Below are 18,622 nucleotides of genomic sequence, written 5' to 3'. Positions count from 1 at the left end.
TTCCATGTTCATCTTTACTGTAAATAAATAAACCTGTAAATGTTCCAGACATCTCCCAGCATCGATCCTGAAAGCAGTTTGATAAGAAATTGAAACGAATGAGAACTAAAAGTGCGAATTAACCAAACATAAGCACCAAACAAGCAGCTGAGCTCAGAATGACTCGAGTGAGTCTACCGGCCAATCAGCTGGCGCTCCATCCCCTGTGGAGCGTGACGTCACCAGCCCAGGGCTCTCCACAGGTGATTGGTGGTCTCCATCGGCCAATCACAGGCCGTCTCTCACAGCAAAGTTGTTAACCCCCAACAGTAGCACTTTGGCTTCCACCTCTAGTTTCAGGCTGCTTTGCATCGGCTGGGAAATAAAGAGTTTTCATCGACAGATAAACGCTTTTTTGGCGAGGAGCGGAGGCGCGGACAGCGAGCCTTTCCTCCAGGATTACGGGCGCCGCTTGGTTGTTATTCTGAAAGCAAGTAGCAGAAGTGGCAGCGGCTAATGTTCATGTTAGTTAGCTTCCTCTCTGGCTAGCTGCGTCGTGTTGCTTGGCGTTTTCTTTTCTTCTTTTTTCTTTTTTACTTCTGACTTGCAGAAATGTTGTTCGTCCCTTTTTCAAATGACCGCATTATCCACTCGGTGAGTATTTCCACAGCCGCTTTGACCTGAATTATCAGTGTCTGATAATCCATCGTGAAATTGTGTTTGTGGCAGGAGATGATTTCATACACGCAATCAGATTCCTGACCGCTCAGCTGGCTGCAGTTCGCCTCTAAAAACCACAACCTCCCCCCTCTGTTTGTCACCTATCAGCATCGATCCACTCAGGCAAAGCAGATGATTTGTAGTGTATAAAATAAGATGATGCGCATTATTTGGAAAAAAATGAGAATAGAATGAAATAGTGGTAAAAAAGAGGGGGGGAGGGGATCTGCGGGGGGCGGATTGAGTGTCGGATACCGTTTGGATGCGTTTATACAGAAGAGATTTACATCATCTTGATTAGAAGGAACATTGTTGGATCACAGGCTGAGGGTGTGTGGCTGAACAGTGCCAGTCAGCTTCTGTGGTCTGTCACGGTACTGCTTGGCCCTGGCCTGCCCAGGTCTCTGGACCCCTGATGTGTCCTACATGAGCCACCTGACACACACACACACTAGGCTGACATGCGTAGGCTTCACTTTAACACGAAGAAGATCTGATGCCAGATAGATGGAGCTGATAGATGGACAGACGCAGAGCTGCCACTGAATCACCACCATAGTGATTAGTATCTTTGTTTGGCTCTGAGTACCAAATGGACAGTTGACTGGATCACGACAGTGTAGCAGGGACTACCACTGCAGAGCTGAACTGTGTGTTAAATGTTTTGCAGTGGTTTTGTAACCTGGGTGGCCTGGTGTTGCACTGTGGCGAGCCCCACCCTCATAGCCACATTCTGGGCTAATACAAAGTATGAGAGGTATGGAGGAGGATCAGCTGTAGGTCGGGCTGATGCAGTTCTTGTGGAATAATGTGTAGAAAATCAAAATGCTCTTTCAAAGTTCAATGTTGCTTCCTTGATTTGACTTTATTGTGATTTAAACTTGTTTCAGTATTTATAATATTACACAAAGCAACAAAATAAGTGAAGATGACACAAATAAAGGACGGTCAAGCCAATGTTATAATAGTTAGTGCTGGGTTTCTTCCCTTGAAATGCGGTAAGAGGAAGAAGAGACTGAAGTTATATTCCCTTTTTCGGAAAGATATCTCTACAACAGATATGGTACCAACACACAGCATTAGATGTAGTTAACTGTGATGACATAGTGGATAACAAAGTGCATAGAACCTTTTTGTCAAACGGCAACGCAGGTTTTCAGCCTTTTTCACAACAATTGAGCTTTTATACTGGTCCTCTTTTCCAACTTAGAACGTCACAAATTCTGTCACATTATCCTTTATATTAAATCTTCTTGTTTGTGTGAATTTGATCTCAGGTCCTCATGACTGTGTTGCGGAATCCTATCATGGAAAGAAAGAAAGAAGATGCCGCAGTTCTGCTGGGTGGACCCGGGCTAGACTCCATAGAGCTCAAAGGTAAGATGGATTTAAATTTTATTCACTTTTTTTATAAATTGACACAGGGTTAAGCACAATAAACAAATACTCTATCACCCAAGTAAATCTGGAAGCACTGGAGCAGTTTGAGTTAAGCACAGCTGAAAGACTGCCGTGATTTGAAGTTTGATTCCACTGGAGTCGCCTGAACAGAATAATGAGCGATGCTGTATGGTGTTTTGGATCTAAATCTACATTCTGGGCTCTAAATGTGCCTGAGATCCTGTGTGTAGTCTGTCTGTATTTTAAGCATCTCTCCCTGGCTGCTGGAGTGAGATGCTTTGCGTAGGAGACAGAAGAGGGCGTCCTTGTTCACATGCAGAACATGTTGCCAGGAAGCATCATCTGGAATAAACACGTTTTTTTATTGTGGTCTGTTAGGAGTAATAAGGTCGTTTGTGATGAACATGGTCAGTTCATGTAAATGTTTCAGGCCGTTCAGAAAGAGAAGTTGTTTTTTTTGGATAATTGGCATTGGCCTGTGATGGATGAAGACAAATGGATTTAGTTATCAAATCTTATGAAGACATTTGGAGTAAATGCTTTTTAAAAGGAATGTTTACTTTCCTGTATTAGTGTAGTTGCATTACAAACGAGGCAGACGCCAGCATTCCCACCTTGATTTTTATCTGTCTGCGTTTATATTGATATAGCAACCTTTAATGATGTCAGTACATTATCAAACTATGGCTAGTTCAATTAAAATTTAACAATTGATTAAGTTGTTTGTGATTTATAAGAACTGACAAAATATCAATATGCATAAATTTGGAGATGTTAATGTCTAAAATCAGGTTAATCTTTTTCCAGATCATAATTCTTTTTAATGACCATAAGGTCTACGTCTTCAAATTGACTTTATTAATCTTTAATTGAATGGAATACCTGCAATATGTAATTTAATGAAATATATTAGTTGTTTTCTCACATTCCCGTACATATCATTCTGTTTTACTAAAGGGACCAACATTATGGCTTTTGTTTGTATTACTCGTACTTTCCACACATTTGGTTTATTTTAAAATAACTTTACTTATTTACTCGATTCCTTTCTGAGTTTGATGTTTGGAGTCCGCGTTAATGTTTATGTCAGCCGTGAGTGTGCGTGCAAAGGAGTAGTAGCGAGCCGCGGATGCCCCCTTCCCCCTCTGCCGCGAACGCGCAAGCGCTCGGGAGCGTGTGGGAATGGTCGGTCCGCCAGCTGGGGGTTGGACCGCTCCGAGCCAAACACACCAAAAGAGTTTTAAATGTCCGCCATGTTGTCCATGGCGCACTGAACCAGCGGTAGGGAGCGGAGCGTCGGAAAAAAACAGTCCGAGAGAGAGCGACCAAGATCCGGGCCTTTCCCCGGCTCCGCTGGCGACGCCCTAAATACAAGCTACAACCAGTCGAACGTTAGAACAGAGACTACCCGCACAGAAACATCCATGAAAGCGCCACTCGGTACCGTTGTGAATATTAGGAGATCGGATAGATTTATATCGCATCTGGAATTGTGAAAAAAGAATGAGTAAATTGTCGTTTCGGGCACGGGCGCTGGACGCTTCCAAGCCTCTACCCGTCTTCCGCTGTGAGGATTTACCCGACCTACACGAATATGCATCCATTAACCGGGCAGTGCCGCAGATGCCTACGGGGATGGAGAAGGAAGAGGAATCGGTATGGTTTCACCGTTCGAAAAATCTACAAATAAACAGTTTTCTTTATATTTTATTTTAACATGATCTGAGGTGTCCCTCTTTTTTTCTGCGCAAGCTTTCACAAAATGGCCGCCAATTTTCTCTAGAGAAACACGACGGAATTCAGTTGCAAATGGCTCATATGAGGGACCTGGAGACAGTATGAGTTACGCGAAGAAGGATTTTGTCATTGTTGGATATTTTTCTCCGGTTTAGCCGGCTTATTTGTGCTTGAGGTGATTTTCTGAGTACAAAGGAGTCATGTGACTTCGGCAATTCCGACATTTTGTCTTGTATGTCGGCTAGGGCCTTGTGTTGGCGTAATTGCGAAGGACCAGAGCAAGGGGGCGCTAGTGATTTCTGAACGTTTATGCCGCCAGTGCCACTTCAGACAGAAACGTCAACATTGCTGCCATGTACAGAGAAAATGTGTCGATCTCGAACTGACAGCTTCGTGTGTGTGGTTTATGGTGTTTTGACATTAGTGTTGTTACCACTTTAGACAGTCTAGTCCCAAAGTTTATGCTGTGTCTTTGGCTGGGTTTGTCAGTGCTTCAATCACGGAGTTAATAGATCTATATATGATAATACAAGTCAGCCATGTAAATAGCGACTGCATCATCTAAACACGTCTATCAATAGTGAAAGTGCTGTATTGGTCAGACGGGTATCCCCCCTCAGACTGATGGCAGAGATCTGGACGAGCTTTGTTTTGGTGTATGAATCCATTTGACCTCACAGGGGTTATTGCTCTGTACTCTGCCTGGACTGTGATGGTTTTTTAGCTAGCCAGCTAAATGTTTTTAGCTTTGGAAAATATTGCAGCCGGCAGATTTGTCACGTCTACACCTTTTCCTCTTTTATTTGTTCATTTGTGTGCTCGCAGGTGACAGTTCAGACACATTGGTTGAGGAGGTAGATAGGGGGTGCGGACGGGCTCAGTCTGTTTCCTGCCATTGGTCATGTAGCATCCAACCGGACCAGCTACAGACACGGTACTGTGGTTATCTGAAGGAAGCGGGGAATGTTTCAGATTGAATGCATCTAATGACAAGTGTTGTGTGCTGCTCTTCCATTCTCATGTCATTGTATCACAGGGTCACATAGAGTGGGCCCTTGTTTTAGAGGACCAATCTGACATCACACTCAGACTCTTACTGTGACCCTGCAGTCATGATTAATGTGTAAAAGAGGAAATCCCTCCAGGGAGCCATAGAGGATGTTATCCACTGTTTATATGAAAGCCTGGCTGTTGCTTTGTTCCTGGTGGAGGCTCTGTGTCAGAGGTTCAGTGTGTCAGATGGCACAGCAGGCTGGCAGACCAGCAGCACGTGGCGCTCGGCAGGAGATGTGTGTATGTGTGGGGCGGTGGTGCCGTCGCTTCAAAGTCTAGGCTTTACTCAGCTGGAGCCCTTGGTTATGTAACAGCCATATTATCATAAGAGGGACTGCTGCATGCCAGACACACTGTGGTCAGTCGTCTGTCTTGAGTTAGAGCCAGGTGTTATTTTGTTGACTGGATACATTATAACAGTTGCTATTGGATTGAAAATGTTCTGTTCTGTGACGCCACTATGCTTGTTTTGATTTTGAGGGTGGACTGAGTTCCAATGCATGTTTCTGTTCAGGATGCGATTTGAAGTTGGTTAAGTGTGAGTGTTTAAGCTCCAAATGTGTTACATCTGTCAGCGGTTGATAAAATGTCATCAACCAGCTCCCGGGGGAAAGTGAGTCTGTCTGCTGACAACGTGCTCGGCAAAACTTTTTCTTTTTAATGAATCTTAATAGCAGTTCTGCAGGTCTGAGAAACTGCAGCTCTGCATGTTTCCACTTCTATCTTGGCCACAGCTGTACCACACCGTGTTAGAGAGTCCACAGGGTGCACATGTGGTGGCCCAGTACTTCCTGTCTGTGTGGGGATGGAGCGCTTTTAACACCTACTATGTGAACATGAACTCATTATTCTGATCGAGCCAAACACGTGTAAAATGTAATCATAGATAGATTTAATATGTTGCTGTGGTTAGCTGAATGTGTGTGACGCACTGCGTAATTGGAGTATGAGGCAAATCTGCCTGTTGAGGAAACGCAGGCGGAGGAGAGTACGTGCCTTAATAAATACATTTGCAATCTAATATACATAATAACATATAATCTAGGTCTATTAGTCAAGGTAATCTTTGGTTGATTCATGCTGATTTCAGTTATTTTATGGTGTGTATCTTAAGCACTTTGTCTTTGTTTTCATCAATCACAGCTCCGGCCCCTGTGTGCCTTTGTGCTTTGCTGCGTGTGTGTGTGTGTGAGGTGTGTTGAGCGGCTCGACTGAAGAACTGTCGCTGCTTAAACTCCTGCAGCACGTGCAGCTTGTTTGTTTTTCGGTCTGGTATTTACGTTTGGGTGAAAGCGAGGTCGGTGTCTGTGGCCCCGCTGGAGCCCACAGGCATCTGTTGTGTTTGCGTCGTTGCCAGACACAGTTCCGGTATTTACACACTCGTAGAGGTCCTGGGCTCTGTGTGGGCCTCCTGCGCTGGAATGTAGGCTATGTCACCTGTCCAAAGTCTCTATAGACCGGATGTTGTGAAATTGAAAGTTGCTTCTGTCAGCTTTTCCTCCACACACACTGATGTTTTTGTGGTTAAGTGCTCTGGTTAACCTCTAAGTGTGTCGGCTACATAACCCTCAGCTGGAAAATCTCCTGGAGAATCATTTTTGATTTTCCCAGACGTTGACCCAGAGATATTAATGGCGTGCTTTTCCTGTCGCTGATTAAACCGTTTCACTGCCTCATTATGCAGCTGTACCACAAGCCTGAAGCAGCGGCTGGTGTACGTTCATGTCCCGCTCCACTTACACTAGATGTTACAAACGATCCACTCCAACGCCGTGCATCAAACTGCTTTGTGCCGCGGCTGTGTCTCCCTCAGCAGCCCCATCGGGCCGTCGCCTGTGGCTGTCCATCATGTTAAGTGGCATTTACAGTGTCTGGGACAGTAACTGTCAGAGGCGAGACCGGGGGAGGGGGAGGAGGCTGTGGCTGCCTCAGCAGACCCGACAGTGATCGATACGGTCATTTTACAAGGCTATTTCTGGACCTGTGAGTGTGTGAGAGAGAGAGAGCAAAGCTGAGAAAAATGTCTGTGTGTGTGAACGAGGGCATCGACTCACGCTCTGTATTCTGACTGTTCACCTCAGTCCAAGTCAATTTATTCTCAGGCACAACGCCACACACGGGATGTAAACAAACACATTGCCTGATTATGTTTGGCAGTGAAGGTGTTTGTGCTCAAGGCTGTTGGGTTTGAGTTTGAGTTTGAGTTTTTCCTCATTGTACCGAGGTTGGGGGAAGTTGATTTAGGACTTTTGGTATTTGCCAGGGGAACAATTCTGTAGGAATCGTAGAGCAAAATGAAGGTCAAGTCTAGCACAAGAGGTGGACTCTGTTAGATAGGCTGCATGTCAAAGCAGTAAACAGTTGTATTTGCTGCTCACCGGCTCTGAGAATGAAATGAAATGCTTCTCCAGCTCTGTGAGCAGCTGCAATCTCAGAATGGATCAGCTGTGCACATGGCACTGTCTGTTTAGAATGCAGGCGGCGTGCAGGCAGCAGTCTACTGCTGGCCACAGGAGAGTCTAAATGTTGAACACATTCTGTAGATTAAATGCAGTTAAGTAGGAAACAGAATGTTACCGACCACTGCAGCCAGCATGGTCCACTTTTAAGATGAAATGTATCTTTCCTGCCTCTCTGGCAGGTAATGTGTGGCTCTAACTCGGCACAAGCAGGAATGAACAGTGTGACGAACGTTCAGTGACGTGTTGAGCTGCTTCTCAGATTTGAGACCTGTAAAGTAACTGCAAGCTGTGACTCGTGCTGTGCCTGTATAGAATTATGAACATTCAGTTAATTTAATGTGTTTTCCCATTGTTTATGATCACATCTTGCTATAACATATTGTTTACGTTGTTCAGATTTGGCAGCTGGCAATTTAAGATCAGATTGATGATTGTGTACTTAATCAATATTGGACGATTTAGGAGGCAGAATATAGAATTCAGAGACTAGTGCAGTACAGAGACGGTGTCTGGGATCTGAACCAGGCTAGGTTGTAGTACAGACTGGGTTTCTGTATCAGACTGGATATCAAAGTTGATCCAAATCAGATGCCTGGTGAATCAAAGTTCTAAGAACATGAAGGCCTCCTCTAATCGTCATCTGCTCCGTCATGTTTTGGGGAAAGTGAATCACAAGCAGAGTCTGGTTGTTGTTGGCAGCAGCTGTGTTGTTTGGTCAGAGACGTCTCCAAATGTAGTGGAGCATCTTTTAGAACTGATGAAGAAACTTTTCTGTAGGACTCTAAATATATATTTTTGTGCCATATTATCATGGTGTCTCTGTTACATCAGAACAACATAGTGCCTCTGTGCACCGCAGCTAACACGCTAGCTCCATAGCTTGTTGGAGACACTGTTGTGATATCAGGCACAAACTGGAGCTGACGACCTTTCACCTGTTGGACAGATGCTAGCATGAGATGAGTCCTAGTCTCATCATCACATGCTCCCCTCTAGGAAATGAGCTTCTATCCTAGTAGCCGTCGGTGACGTTGTGGCAACCTAGTTACAGTCTTGAATCGTCTCACATTTTCCCCGTATATTCTGGTCTTTGAACACATCGACACATTGACCACACAGCAGAGGCCGTTTGTTTTGGTGTTGATGTAAAATGAGGTTTTAATAAGAACATGTCTAGCATGTACACACGCACACACAGCACACACTGCACACACAGCACACACTCAGAGGGACGGTTGAGTGCAGATTGTGCTTGGACACGTGGGATGAGAACACAATCGGTAGTTTCAGTCCTTGGCACAACATTAGGATCAAACTGAATCGGTCACTGTTAAGTTCCCACGCCTGCTTCTGCCACATGATAGGTTTGTTGTTTCTGCACCCATACATGCTGAGTCATACACTCAGTCTACCCCCCCCCCCCCCCTCTCTCTCTGACAGCCGCAGGGGAAACTGTGAACACACACATTGTCTCCACAGAGTCGCAGCACGCTGCCTTGTTGACAAACTTGCCTGCCAGCGGCATCGCGCCCGGCTCGTCCCAACGGCTCGTCTACAGATGACAGGGAGCAGTTCAGTCTTTCTTCCTTTGGGCTCGTTTCCCCCCCCCCCCCCCCACCCTCCTCCTTCTCCTCCTCCTGCAGGCTTGGCAGTTAGACCTTCTTGTGGCACAGAGATACGGCCAACTGTCTGTCTGGAGCTCAGTAAACTGTGTTGGTCTTCCCTCTCAGTTTGAGTTGTGAAGGCCCATGCAGGACTGGGTTGCTGATGTAACTTGTGCAGGCCATAATGGAAAGGCAGCAGTGTAGCGTTGGAGCCTTGGGCCGGTGGTGTAGCTGCTCTGTTAGATGTGCTGCGATGCTTCCGTCTCTTATAGCGATTACTTCTACTTGTGAAACAAACAATGTGGTTGTCGGATGTTGCATGTTGTGTAGCTGCTGCTTTGTTTCCTCACACACCTGACTGTGCAGGTGTGCACTTGGCCTGCGCCTGCATGAGTCACCGTGTTCACGCCGGCTGCCAACGTTTCCCTGCTTTTCCTTTTTTTTTTTTTGTGGCATCTCTGAAGCCTTGGCGAGGTTCATTCCTGTTGTGACGCCGTAACGTTTGTGCTTAATGTTGTAAGTTTGTTTAGCGTGTTGTAGACGTGTTTGCAGTCATCAGTCGTTGGTCATTTTAAAGGCCAAAGCTGTCCAGTACTCACTACGTGTGTTATTGTAAATGTTGGATTTGTTTTGATAACATTACTTTTGAAATTGAAAGATTTCCAATACACCCGTTCACCACCAACACCTGTTCCAGTAAACTACCTCATTACTTGATGCTGTATATTCTGTAGGGAGGATTTCTCCATCCTCAGATCCTGACCCGTCTGTCTGTCTGTCCGTCTTTAGGAGCACCATCTCCAGCGGGCCATCTCTGCACAGCAGGTGTACGGCGAGAAGCGGGACAACATGGTCATCCCGGTCCCAGAGGCAGAGAGCAACATCACCTACTACGAATCCCTCTACCCCGGAGACTACAACATGCCAAAGCAGCTAATTCACCTACAGCGTGAGTACACTGGGCCTTAGAACTGCTCTGATGGAGAATGTGATGAGGTCGCTGAGAGGCTGTAATGTCATTTCCTCTCCAGTGTGTCGAGGATTGTAATCTCCAACTGAGAGCCGCAGACAGGAGCGTTGTCTTGTACTTTATAAGCTTTTACAGAGTCGGCAAAGTAAACTCCCAGTGGATCCTGCGGCCTGGTTGAGCTCGTGTTTAACCGCCCGCACAGAGCAGTCAGGTGGACTTTGTTAATGAGTGGCTGTGCTCTGTGGACATTGTTCACCTCATCTTATCTGCTGGTATCTGTGGCCTCCTCTAGCTGCTCAACACCAAACAACTTCACCTGGGTCTGAATCTGAACCCAGGTGATCTGGTTAAAGCGGAAACGATCAAAGGTTTCAACTTGGATATTGTGTCTGCAGAACTGTTTCCTGTGTGAATGCACCACTGCCGACCATAAACACAAGAATGTCACTCAGTCTGGAGTAACAGAGGAAGGAGGTAGAGGCGAACTTGATTGTGTCCCGCCTGCTTGGATCTTGGTTTCTCCAGGTTCCTTCATGATTGAGACGTGTCGTATTCAGTGTGAACTTGATCGTCTGTGGGTCGATGGTTTGAGTCTGTTGTAGAGGTAAAGTTGGATTCTCTAGCAGACACAAGTGTTCTGTCTGTCTGGATGAATAGTTGACCTCTAAACCAACTGAAGCATCCGCTGCCCTAAATCCGCCCCACTGTGTTCTTGGATCAATCTGTTCTAATCGGTCTCTGCACAGACGGAAGGCTCATCACAGCTTCCTGTCCTCATGCATGCAGGGGTGCTGCTGTAGCCAGAAAAGGAAAGCTGCTGTACAGTTTGTCTCCCCTCCAGTAAATCCCGTACGCCTCTCTCCCATGCAGCTTTCAGCTTGGACACAGAACAGCCCGACTATGACCTGGACTCGGAAGACGACTCGTTTGTCGCCAAGCTGAAAAAGAAGATGGAGATCAGCCTCCTCCAGTTTGAGGAGATGGTGGATCGGCTGGAGAAAGGCAGCGGGCAGCAGGTTGGCTCCTTTTTCTGTCCTCGTCTTGCTTCAAACATACATTTTTGACACGAGCATCAGTGCCCCGACTCGTCCCGTGTTTGACGCCCTCACTTAGACTTGATTCTTCCTCATTGTGATCTCTGTCCACACCTGTTAGCTGGTGAGCCTTCCAGAGGCCAAACTGCTGCTGAAGGAGGACGACGAGCTCATCAAGGAGGTCTTTGACTACTGGAGCCGCAAGAGGAAATGTGGCAAGGGCAGCGCATTCCTCACAAACATCAGGCAGGAGAAACGGGACGGCTCCAGCACCAGTGACCCCTACGTGGCCTTCAGGCGGCGCACCGAGAAGATGCAAACCCGAAAGGTGGGTAGCCTCATGCGACTGTGCTGCTTCATCGGTCTCTGCTGTCTGCTTCATCTTCATCTGCTCAACAATTCAGCTTAGAGGGGAAAGTGATGAATGAAGACATAATCTGTGGCTAATTAGTGGTTCGTATTCATCACTGTGGCTGTAAGACTTTGTTCTACAGCACACGTACGCCACCAAGTGGTCAGTAGAAGAAGATGGCCTCCTGCTGCTATAGTTAGGAACGTTGTGTGATCCAAATTTAACCTGCAGTGTGTGTGAGTCTCCAGTTGATATAAATGCAAGTGTGACTTTCAGAAGGTCTTGGCTTATCAGTGTGTGTGAGTGTGTTGTGCAGTTCATGTTTGGTGTAGGTGCTGTGTTGTTGTAGCCCGGCTCATGTTTGGCTCCTCCCTCATGTTTGGCGCCTCCCTGTTTCCTCAGAATCGTAAGAATGACGAGGCGTCGTACGAAAAGATGCTGAAGCTGCGCAGAGATCTCAGCAGGGCCGTCACCATCCTGGAAATGATCAAGAGGAGAGAGAAGAGCAAGAGAGAGCTGCTGCATCTCACACTGGAGATCTTTGAGAAGAGGTGAGCTCGCCTCAGGGGCTCCACACACACACACACACACACACACACACACACACGGAAACACACACACGGAAACACACACACACACACACACACGGAAACCAGACGGGCGGCTGTTCAGTCTAACACTCCTCATCTCTTCTGTAGAAACGTGATGTCAGACTTTGGCGGTGAGGTGATGGCAGAGGTGCTGGCTGAGCGGGCGTTGGTGAGGCCACAAATCATTCCCCTGGTCCCCCTCACCAACCAGTACCGACACCAGGACCACATGGACCTCAAGGACCACAAGTTCAAGGTGAGGCCTCCTATCAAAGACCACAGGACACAGAAGAGGAGAGGCACCTCAGTGGTGTGCAGGGATTTGAGAACAGGAAAGAACATTTGTCTCTGTGTCACTCTCTTCCAGCCGGAGAAGGCAGAAGTCCCTCGTCAAAAGAGGACATACGAGAAGAAGCAAAAGCAGAAGGTGCTGCCCGTGGCGTCTGGCGGGCTGCACCACCCGGGTCCGGTCGTGTTCAATGCCAAGGACCTCAACCAGTACGACTTCCCCAGCTCAGACGACGAGCCTTTCTCCCAGGTACAGCAGACGCTCGCCCAGCTGGACCAGCCTCCGTCTTGACATGCACACCAAGCCACGCATTAACATCTAGATCTGTAGCCTGTGACTGACCTCTGACCCTTGTCTCCTCAGCTGCACTCGGGCTCATCAGAGGCGGAGGAAGAAAACGATCCGGACGGTGCCTACGCTTTCCGCAGGAAGGCTGGCTGTCACTACTACGCTGTAAGGAAGCTCCTCCTCCCTGCTGGTGGAGGATTTAGACAAGATGTTACACAAAGCTTTGTTGGATCTTGACGGCACAGTAAAGTGAATGCCTTAGGGAGGAACTGAAAGCAGCGTGTGTGTGTTTCAGGCTGGTCAGGACCGTGTGGGGAGCTGGCCCTGGTGTGGACCCCGGGAGGGCGGCCAGGCAGAAGCCCGCTACCGCTACAGTCTGACCACCCTCACCGTGCCGCTGCGCTGCCTGGGCATGGCTCGGCGACGCGTGGGCAGAGGCGGCAGGTACGGCCAACATGCGTTCATCAGAGCTACAGGTTCATTATTCACACGTGAACACAAGTGTTAGCATCCAGAAATCAAAACACGTCTGGATTTCTATGGCAACTTGAGACCGTCTGTAGTTGATTCTGTATTGTGACATAGAGATTACACACACACACACACACACACACACACACACACACACACACACACACACACACACACACACACACACACACACACACACACACACACACACACGTACTTCTCTGAATCTCCTGTACTAATCTGTGATCCAGTGGTTGCTCTGTGTTCATTAGTTGTTGCTGCGTTCACACAAAGCAGCACCGGTGTGTGTTCTGTGTGTGTGTGTTGGCACTGACACTGAGCACGTGATCCTCCCCAGGGTGCTGCTGGACCGGGCGTACACGGACCACCACAACCTTTTCAACGGACTGGATCCAGAAACGGTGGACCTGCCCCTTCCTCTTCCTCCCACAACATCGTCTTTGCGCTCGCCGGCCACCGACAAGTTTGCCAGTACCTCAGAAACAAATACCTCGGACAGACGCTGCTCCTCCTCCTCCCCCTGCCCCTCTAGCCCCCCTCTGTCGTCCTCCTCGCCCTCCTCCACGGACCTCAGTCTGATACTGTTGAACATAAAGGCGTGCCGGTGGCGGCACTTTAGACCGCGGACACTCCCACTACACGAGCTGGACAATGCCCACCCGCTGTTCAGGAGGCTGAGTCGAGGCTTGAAGCGCCCAGCCTCCGCCTCCACGTTTGGGGGGCAACCCAACGGCCCTCACCGACCGGGGAGGGTGGTCCCAGCACCCACACCCACCTCTGGTAAGAGCTGCTGTCCAAGAGGCATTCAGCCATGTGAAACCTCCTGATCGTTCACATAGAACATGTATGATGTTTGCTCTGTTGACATGGTTACTTTGCACTTAAACAGCACTCAAGATGATGATGATGATGGCCATCTGGTCATTGTTTATCAATGACTTGGCACCCAGGTTTAGTAATTTAACTGTGATCTCCGGTTGTGTTGAGTTGTGTTGAGTTGTACTTGTTGGTTGATATTCAAAGTGCGTCGCCTCTCGTCCACAAGGAATCCATGAAAGTGAGCTAAAGCCATGAGACGTTCAGGCGTCTGCTGCCTTCATGGCCCCATAAACATTATACAGGCTGGGATGTGTGCATGTGGAACAGCTGCCTATTGATTTCTCCTGGATCTGCTGAGAGATCGTAGTGACCGGTTCGTCCCAAAGCGCCCGGTGGAATACTAACGGCTGAGACGTACAAAATCGATTCCCAGGAAGTCGTGTGTGTGTGCGGGGGTGGGTTCGGTCGGTCCCTGCACGAGCAGCAATGAGTGCAGAGGGAAACCTGAGGCGCTCACTGTTCCAAATGGACGGTGTGAAAATACCAGGAGCCTTCTTCTGCTCCGGCTCGTCTGTCTCCTCTACGCTGTGGAGCGGAGAGCTGACAGCCTGGAAGGAAGAAGTGATCAATGATGCACTGAGGCACAGCGCCACCTAATACTTACAAATGTGAGAATGTGACTTATAATCAATAGGGAGCCACTCAGGTGAGACTCAGGCTGTGACGGGGATGCAAACGAGGCAGGGAGGTGAAGAAGGAGGAGGCTTTGTTTGTTTGTTGTTTCCTCTGTCTTTCCTTTGAAACAAGGCTGCAGTGTTGAAGATGAGGTTGCTCTCCTGTATTTGTCCATGTGTGATTGAACAGATGTTCACGCCGACATTTGTGTCTCAGCTTTCACAGCTGAACAGTACCAGCAGCATCAGGAGCAGCTGGTCCTGATGCGGAAACAGCAGCTGGAGCAAATCCAGCAGCAGCAAGCCAACAGCACCGCCACTGCCAACAGCACACAGGTCAGCACACAGACACACACAGACACACACAGACACACACACACACACACACACACACACCTCAGGCTGACGCCCTTTTTCCCCTCCCTCTGACTCCTTGTTGGGCCACCAGGGTCTGGCGAACACATTGGACCAGGCCGGCGCTCAGTTTGCCGCCTCAGCCGTCGTCACCGCCGACCAACTGCTGGCTCTCAAAACCAAGGAGGAGCTATCCCAGGGAGGCGGAGTCAACGGCATCCTCTCCCCCTCAGGTATGACACACATGAGAGCGACGCAGCGTGCACCCTCTTTGTTTCTATGTTCACCGGTTTCAGAGGTTGACCTCACTTTGACCTTGTGTGTCCTCATGTTGACCCTGACCCCCATTCAGGTGTCTACAAGGGCTTGCACCTCTCGAGCACAGCGTCCCCGGCCCCTCCCACCACCACCTCAAACGCAGCCCTGCTCCACGCCTGCAGCACCACCGCCAGCTCCGCCGCCAGTAAGAACAACGGCACCGCCCACCCAGCCAACGCCAACGCCGCCACTCAGGTCCTGCTGGGAAACAACAACAGCCTCCGCCTGGGCGTTCCCACCGCCAAGCGCGCGCACACCCCGCGGACATTGAGCGCTGCCGTTTCAACATCCGCCTTAAAACTCGCCGCCGCAACCGCCAACTGTCAGAAACCCAAGGTCGCCGTGGCCTCGGCCTCGCCGCTGGATATAGTGCCCAGGTGAGAGGGTGGAGGGGCGGGGCCATGCGGAGCAGGTGAATATGCGGGGCGGTGTCTGTGTGTGTGTGTGTGTCTGTGTGTGTCTGTGTGTGTCTGTGTGTGTGTGTGTGTCTGTGTGTGTAAGCGCTCAGTCTCACCCGTCTCCTCTTGTGTTCCTCAGGGAGAATCACGATCAAGACAAGCCAGCACTGAACAGTCTATCAGAGAACACAGTGGCCATGGAGGTGACGTAGCCCCCTGCTGGCTGCTCGGGGAAACGCAACTCTTCTCTTCTGGGTTTTTTTTTTTGTTTTTTTGTAGGTGCTATGCATCGTCTGTTGGTCGGGAATGCAAGTGGTGGCGAAATGAGCCGGCAACGCTGGGTTTCCATGGCAACTGATTTGGGACTTAATTGCAATGCTCGTCTCGTACAATTCCCCCCCCCCCTCCCCTATTTGTTACTGTTAATAAGAGATCGTCTGTAAATTATAAATATTACAATTATATGTACAGTACTGCATATTTGTAATATCCCCCCCCCCCCCTCTTGTATATAACATTACTTGAATACAGAATTGTTCATTTGTGATGTTTTGCACTCGGGATATTAAAAAAAACAAATCCAATTTAAAAAGAGAAAAGGACAAACAGCAGCTGGTGGGAGTGTGAGGTGTGAGCGTTGTGCCACAGGAGGAAGTCTCGTCACACGCATGGTGCCAACCGGCTGGACCATCTATTTATTGTGCCGTGTTTACAAAGGGGTTTTTATTTCCGTTCATGTTTCCTTTTTGTACACTGAACCCCTCACCGCTTCCTCGTGCTGTAGTCGGTGTTTAGATAGATCTAAAAAAAAAGAAAAGAAGAGAAAAAAAAGCCTCTCTGTATTCCTTTGGATGTTGTGAACATGGCCGGGGGCTCGGGCGCTCGCTCGCCGTTCTTCCAGAGTGTTTGGGCGTGTGGCGTGGACTCTGAAGTCGTGTGCTCGGGCCGTAACAGACGGGGGCGGCGGGTGCGATCGCTGTTTGTTCTCGGCATCAGTTTGTCCGTTTCCACCAAGATCTTCCATTCATAATTATTCCTGAGACAAGTAACAAAACAATGGGGATGGAGACTCTTTCCCAGAAGTCTTTGCTGCTTCTGAATGAACTAAGCTCTATGATTTTAGTTTTGTTCACTGACTGATGCGGCTTTTCATATGGTTTGCTCTCTGGTTTGCTCCTGAGGGCCCAGGTTAGCTTTGTTTGGAAAGAGACCCTCCTCCTCCTCCTCCTCCTCCCCTCTCATGTTGTCAAAGGAATATTTTTGTACCTCCCTTTGTTTTGTATTTGTCCTCTCCTACACTTCATTCTTTTGTTACTTGCTCATCTGAGAGACGCGAGGCAAAGACGTGCAGTAGCTGACATTTATCATTCCACTTTCTACATAGCATAGATGAAGTCGACGTACGAGACGCGAGGGAGGAGCGTCTCCTCTGCTTTTAGAAGTCTCCGGAAGGCTGCCTGGCGATGAACCACGTTATTGGTGCCTTCATTTCACCTCACAAAGCTGCTCTCTTCTGTGAAGAGTTTGGTACTGAACAAGGCTACTTGTAGTTAAACTTTGTCTGTACCTCAGTCCCGACGGCCCGGAGTATTCATGAGGTGTTCTCCTTTCGTTCTGTTTTTGTAGACACACACACACACACACACACACACACAAACATGGGAAAGATTACCAATCCTCCTGAATGATCACAAAATGAAATAAAAATCCAGGGCATTAAGTGTTTTGACCAGCATGTCTCATTTCTTTGTCGTCTTCGTCCTTAATGAGTCTTAAAGGAAAGTTCAATCGCAGCACATGGCGTCTGCTGTGTGAGAGGCTCCGGTCTCAAGTTTCACTTTTGTGAAGCTATGAAAGAGCGCCACCTACAGAAACACAAAGAGATGAGGAAATGGAAGAAGAGTAGATCCTCTGGTTGATGTTGACATGGAGACGTGATGGTGATGAAGCACGCTGCTGAGTGAAGGACGGCAAACACAAAGGCCCTCGCTGGGACAAAAGCTGTAGAAGCTCCAGATTTGTGTTGCTATGGCAGCACAACCTTCTAAGCTTTACACTCTTCTGCTCTGAAGGTTTATGAAACATGGAGTCCCAGCATGTGGAGGTTGATGCTGCTCAACTTTCATCAGTTCAATCAGTTATCTTCTTCTTCATCTTCACCTGAGAGTCTGTGCTGACCCTTATGAGTCAGCGGCTCTTTGTCAGCATTCTGCCGTGTATGGAAACACACTCACTGATGGAAACTGGATAATGTTTGGAAAATGACTGCATCATGTGAGGTTTGTATGTTAGAGATATTAGAGAAAGGGTTAGGCCGCCCCCTAGTGGCCAAAGTAGACAGTCGTAATCAAAGCTTTCATTACACTGCTCTGTTCAAGAAAAACTCCCCTCTCTCTCTCTCTCTCTCTCTCTTCCCCTCTCTCTCTCTCTCTCTCTCTGTGTCACTGCTCTGCCCTTACATCTCCATCATGTTGGCTCAGTGTATCACACAGTATAACAGGGTCACCTGTCTCCTGTGTTGTGTTGGGACACTGAAGCATTCTGTTAAACTTTCCCTTCATAACTCTGTCAGACTGCTCCTCTTACTGGAATGAGGCAGAACCTGATCAACCTCTACCTCTTGTTCCTCCTCCTCCTCTTAATCACACTTAAATCAAAGAACAAACTGCTCTGTTTCAGAGGAAGAGAAACTCAGACACTCACTGAACTGAGAGGTGAAATGGCGCAGCAAGGAATTCAGATGGATCAAGAAAGAATCTCCTGTTCGATCTGTCTGGATCTGCTGAAGGAGCCGGTGACTATTCCCTGTGGACACAGCTACTGCAGGAGATGTATTAACAACTACTGGGATGAAGAGGAGAAGGAGGAGAAAATCCCCAGCTGCCCTCAGTGCAGACAGACCTTCACACTGAGGCCTGTCCTGGTGAGAAACACCATGTTAGCAGATTTAGTGGAGGAGCTGAAGAAGACAGAACTCCAAGCTGCTCCTGCTGATCACTGCTATGCTGGACCTGCAGATGTTGGTTGTGATTTCTGCACTGGGATAAAACTGAAAGCCATCAAGTCCTGTCTGCAGTGTGTGGCCTCT

At 48.2% G+C, this 18,622-nt stretch overlaps 2 protein-coding genes across 4 annotated transcripts in view; both read left to right on the top strand.

Moving 5' to 3' along the window:
- The first annotated feature begins 300 nt into the window (after positions 1-300).
- Positions 301-17,254, top strand: LOC142988716 (enhancer of polycomb homolog 1-like). Of its 3 annotated transcripts, XM_076137948.1 has the most exons (15): positions 301-633; positions 1,977-2,076; positions 9,746-9,905; positions 10,797-10,942; positions 11,082-11,288; positions 11,715-11,863; positions 12,011-12,158; positions 12,270-12,440; positions 12,555-12,644; positions 12,775-12,923; positions 13,309-13,751; positions 14,682-14,800; positions 14,913-15,051; positions 15,171-15,513; positions 15,674-17,254. In XM_076137948.1, the coding sequence occupies exons 3-15, from the start codon at positions 9,806-9,808 to the stop codon at positions 15,744-15,746; spliced, it is 2,277 nt and encodes a 758-aa protein (XP_075994063.1). In that variant the 5' UTR covers positions 301-633; positions 1,977-2,076; positions 9,746-9,805; the 3' UTR covers positions 15,747-17,254. The 3 variants fall into 3 exon arrangements, with proteins under 3 accessions (XP_075994063.1, XP_075994062.1, XP_075994061.1); XM_076137947.1 differs by lacking the exons at positions 301-633; positions 1,977-2,076 and adding an exon at positions 3,266-3,756 and having other exon boundaries at positions 15,171-15,548; XM_076137946.1 differs by lacking the exons at positions 301-633; positions 1,977-2,076 and adding an exon at positions 3,267-3,756.
- Positions 17,255-18,168: 914 nt separating this feature from the next.
- Positions 18,169-18,622, top strand: part of LOC142988693 (tripartite motif-containing protein 16-like) — a 5,188-nt gene continuing 4,734 nt past the window's right edge. Inside the window, exon 1 of the mRNA XM_076137928.1 lies at positions 18,169-18,622. This exon is cut by the window's right edge and continues 915 nt beyond it. Within this exon, the coding sequence (XP_075994043.1) occupies positions 18,254-18,622 (369 nt within the window). The 5' untranslated portion in view covers positions 18,169-18,253.

The sequence above is a fragment of the Genypterus blacodes genome, unplaced genomic scaffold, assembly GCF_046128005.1.
Source record: "Genypterus blacodes isolate CSIRO-AG114 ecotype Tasmania unplaced genomic scaffold, CSIRO-AGI_Gbla_v1 ptg000342l_1, whole genome shotgun sequence".
NCBI classification, from domain to species: domain Eukaryota; kingdom Metazoa; phylum Chordata; class Actinopteri; order Ophidiiformes; family Ophidiidae; genus Genypterus; species Genypterus blacodes.
The sequence above is the reverse complement of the archived record's forward strand: the minus strand, read 5'-3'. Positions and strand labels throughout refer to the sequence as shown.